The sequence below is a fragment of the Phoca vitulina genome, unplaced genomic scaffold, assembly GCF_004348235.1.
Source record: "Phoca vitulina isolate PV1807 unplaced genomic scaffold, GSC_HSeal_1.0 scaffold129, whole genome shotgun sequence".
Lineage (NCBI taxonomy): Eukaryota > Metazoa > Chordata > Mammalia > Carnivora > Phocidae > Phoca > Phoca vitulina.
The window spans coordinates 186139-189785 of NW_022589832.1; the positions used below are offsets into that span (position 1 = coordinate 186139).

Sequence of the window (3647 nt, forward strand, 5' to 3'; positions counted from 1 at the left end):
CCAAATGTAGTTTTTATCTTAGTCTCCAAAAAAATGTACTATGAAAATATTTGTGTTTATTTGGACAGTTTAAGCCATTTATGTTTATATAATTTATAATAAAATTTATACACATACTTTAATATAATTTATGTAATTGCTGGAGTTGATAGCTACTATTTTTCTATGTGATTTCTATTTGTCCGATTTATTGCTTGCTTCTTCTTCTATTGCAATTATATTTTTATAATTAATCAAATAGTTTTATGATACTTTCCTCACCTACATGCTTGTTAACAATACATTAGTGTATTATTCTTCTAGTGGCTATCTTAGACATTCCAAGATACATCTTTGATCTGTGATAGGCTGAAGTAAGTTAGTGCTTTTACCAATAAATTTGTTTTCTCCATTAAGTGATTCTGGCTGATTTCCAGTCTATGCTGTTAAATGAAAAAAAATAACCCCTAGGATAGACAGGGCCAAATCTTTCAGACCTACCAGGTGAAAATGACAAACCGATGATTTTAAAGGATTTTTCTAAGATTATATTCACTGATCACATAGAGTAAAATAAGAAATCAATAACAATATAAGAGCCCCCCAAAAAGAGATATCATTCACAAAATCACAGTCAAACATCCCATGAGTTTGGATTCTACAAACCACATTCCTAAATAATTTCGAGTTACAGAGTCAATAGAAATTAAACTTACAAAGCATTTAAACTAAACTTTCACAAAAATACATAATGTGTGGCTTGCAACAGTACTTAAAGGGTGTTTATAGATTTAAATGCAGAAAAATTTTGCATTCTCAATTAATTTTTGTAGTTTTTAATGGGCACACCTTTTCACAGAAGGATTCCATGGGTAGTTACCAACCACACAGGATCACTAGTATGAAAGTTCATAAAAACTAGCATATAACCACAAGAATGTTTATTGCAGCATTGTTGCAAATAAAAAATTTGAAACAATATAAATATTCTTAACTAAATACAATGAGATACATGCATATAATTAATCTCAATACTTCTATGAATAGCTCTTAAAGAAACCAGTGTAGGTGATGCATAGAGTTTAATATTATTTCTGTAAATTTACAAACACCAATATTTATATATTTTTTTCTTTAAAATATTTTTAAATGTTTTTGGAAAAGTACAAAGAAACTGATAATCATACCTCTAGGTATAACTGCTAAAATGTAGAAAATATATGGAAAATAATAAAATTTTTCATCTTAGCGTGGACATAAGGATATCATTTTTATTAGTTTTTTCATTTATTGCCTACTTGAAATTATAAAATTTTAAATGATTTGGATAATGGATTTGGATTATGTCTAAGCAGGCTCCAGAATTAAAGCCAATAAGGATTTTGATAATATTTTGTAAATCAGTAACTTCTGTGAATCTAGGGAAAACAAGGCTAATATTTTCAAATTTTAAAAATTACCAACATCTTCAAGTATGTTATTAGAACACGTAAAAACTTTATATTTAATATAAAGAAAACAATTTTATAAATTCTATGCAGTTATAATATCAATCAAAGGGAATATTACATGTGACAAAGACAATCTTTTTTTTTGGTAGGTAAATCTGCTTACTTTTGTGAGATTTAAATATCAGTATTTAATGACAGTACTTAAAATATGTTTGCATATTTGTCTTAGATTCAGATACAGCGTTAAAGGGTCACTCAAAGGAGATTGAGACCTACTCTGTGGTGACAAGAGATGCATAATAGAGAATTATTGAGTCTCATGGCCCATTTTCCTTGGTGGCTTTCTCTGTGGGTGGGAGAGGTCAGAAAAAATCCTTGAGTATACTTGGTCCCAGATGCTCTTCCGCATGCACAAGAGTCAACAATACCCTACATAAGGCAAACTGTAAGGTAGCTGTGGGTTTGCAGGGCCCTTACACACAGGGGAGCTACTGATGGAATGAACAGCTGCTGCAGAGCCGTGTCCTCAGGTAGTCCCAAACTGGCACACTTGTGACCAGAGCTCTCCCTCCAGGAGCTGGAAGATTTACTTCTGTGATGAGACACTAGACTTGCCATAATTGTTCAGGCATGGCATTAGTTAATTACTAGAACAATAACTCCAGGATTTATGAAAGTATAATTCAGATACACATGCACATGCCTATAAACATTTATTTATTTATTCATAGAATCTTTACAAAATAACCAGAAAAAAAGGCATGACACTTTCAGAAGGGAGGATAAGAAGGGTTTAGAATAGTAACTTCAGAATACCATTGAAAGGAAAATTCACACCTATTTTATTTAAGAGATTAAGCTATGATCCTTATAAATGAGATGAGAACAAATAATTAGATGATGTTGAAAGTCCTCAGTCTCTGGGGGACTGCATGAGTATATTTCACATTTCCCCCTGACGGGAGTCTCTGCTCAGCAATCTTCTCAGAGCCCACTTCACCTCTTTGTTTCTCAAGGTGTAAATCAGAGGATTGAGTGAGGGTGTCACTACAGTATAGAAGAGGGTGAGGAATTTACTGTGGTTCTGTGTGTAGTTGCTCTTGGGTTGGATGTAGACAGAAATTGAAGTCCCGAAAAACAAAACCACAACAAGGAGATGGGACCCACAGGTCCCAAATGCTTTCCTCCTGCCTTCCCCGGACTTTATCCTCAGCACACTCCCAGCGACGCACCCATAGGAGACCAGAATAAGCCCCAGAGGTATAACTAAGTAGAGGACACTTGCTACAGAGAGCTCATTTTCCAGGAAGGTTGTGTTCACACAGGCAATTTTAATCAGGGCAGGCTCCTCACACATAAAATCATCAACTCTGTGGTGGCTGCAGAGAGGCAACTGGAAAACGAGAATGGTCTGAACCGTGGACTCCACAAAACCACTGATCCAGGCCACAGCTGCAAGGTGCCAGAGAAGCTTCGGGTGCATGATAACGCCATAGTGGAGTGGTCGGCAGATGGCATTGAAGCGGTCGTAGGCCATCACAGCCAGAAGGACGCACTCCGTGGAGCCCAGCCCCAGGGCAACGTAGAGCTGGATCACACACCCAGTGTAGCTGATGGTCTTCTCAGGGCCCTTGAAATTCCACAGCATCTGTGGAATGATGCTGGTGGTGAAGCAGAGGTCCAGGAAGGAGAGATTAGACAGGAAGAAGTACATGGGCGTGTGGAGCTTGGGGTTCAAGTAGGAGACCAGTATGATTGCTGTGTTCCCCACCAGTGTCAGAACATATGTGATAGAGACAACCAGAAGGAGGATCGTCTCCAGCTGGGGCTGGTCAGAAAAACCCAGCAAGATAAAACCTGCTGGATTGCTAAAATTTGTCCCTTTCATTCCTTCTTAATTGTGAGTCACCTTTCTTTGTCATTCCTGTTCTATTCCTATGGGAAGAAAATCAGATATCATAACCATTGGAAAAATAACAAACTGACTAAAATGGGCATTTGGACACTGGACTTATAGAGAGAGAAACGACAGACAAGGATAAAATTATGCAAATAAAAAATATAATAAGTTAACTTGTTAGGTAGACAGACAAAACCCATAGTCATGAAAACATTAAAGGCTTTGAAAGGAAATACAGAAACATAGAATACACATTATAATCATTTACCGAAACAGATTTGAACTGTATATCAAACTATCTGAAGATAAAATACATA

At 36.0% G+C, this 3647-nt stretch overlaps 1 protein-coding gene across 1 annotated transcript; it reads right to left on the reverse strand.

The window, feature by feature from the left end:
- Positions 1-1685: 1685 nt before the first annotated feature.
- LOC116628802 (olfactory receptor 2H2-like) lies at positions 1686-3318 on the reverse strand. The gene is made up of 2 exons (XM_032399127.1): positions 2391-3318; positions 1686-1705 (listed from the first exon to the last, which is right to left on the reverse strand). Exons 1-2 carry the CDS (start codon positions 3316-3318, stop codon positions 1686-1688), a joined length of 948 nt encoding a protein of 315 aa, XP_032255018.1.
- Positions 3319-3647: the final 329 nt, after the last annotated feature.

Coding starts and splice junctions, on each gene's coding strand:
- LOC116628802 (XM_032399127.1), bottom strand. CDS start 3,318: ATGAAAGGGACAAATTTTAGCAATCCAGCAGGTTTTATCTTGCTGGGT. Junction 1,706..2,390: donor ATTGCTGAGCAGAGACTCCC/GTCAGGGGGAAA, acceptor GTCACCACAGAG/TAGGTCTCAATCTCCTTTGA.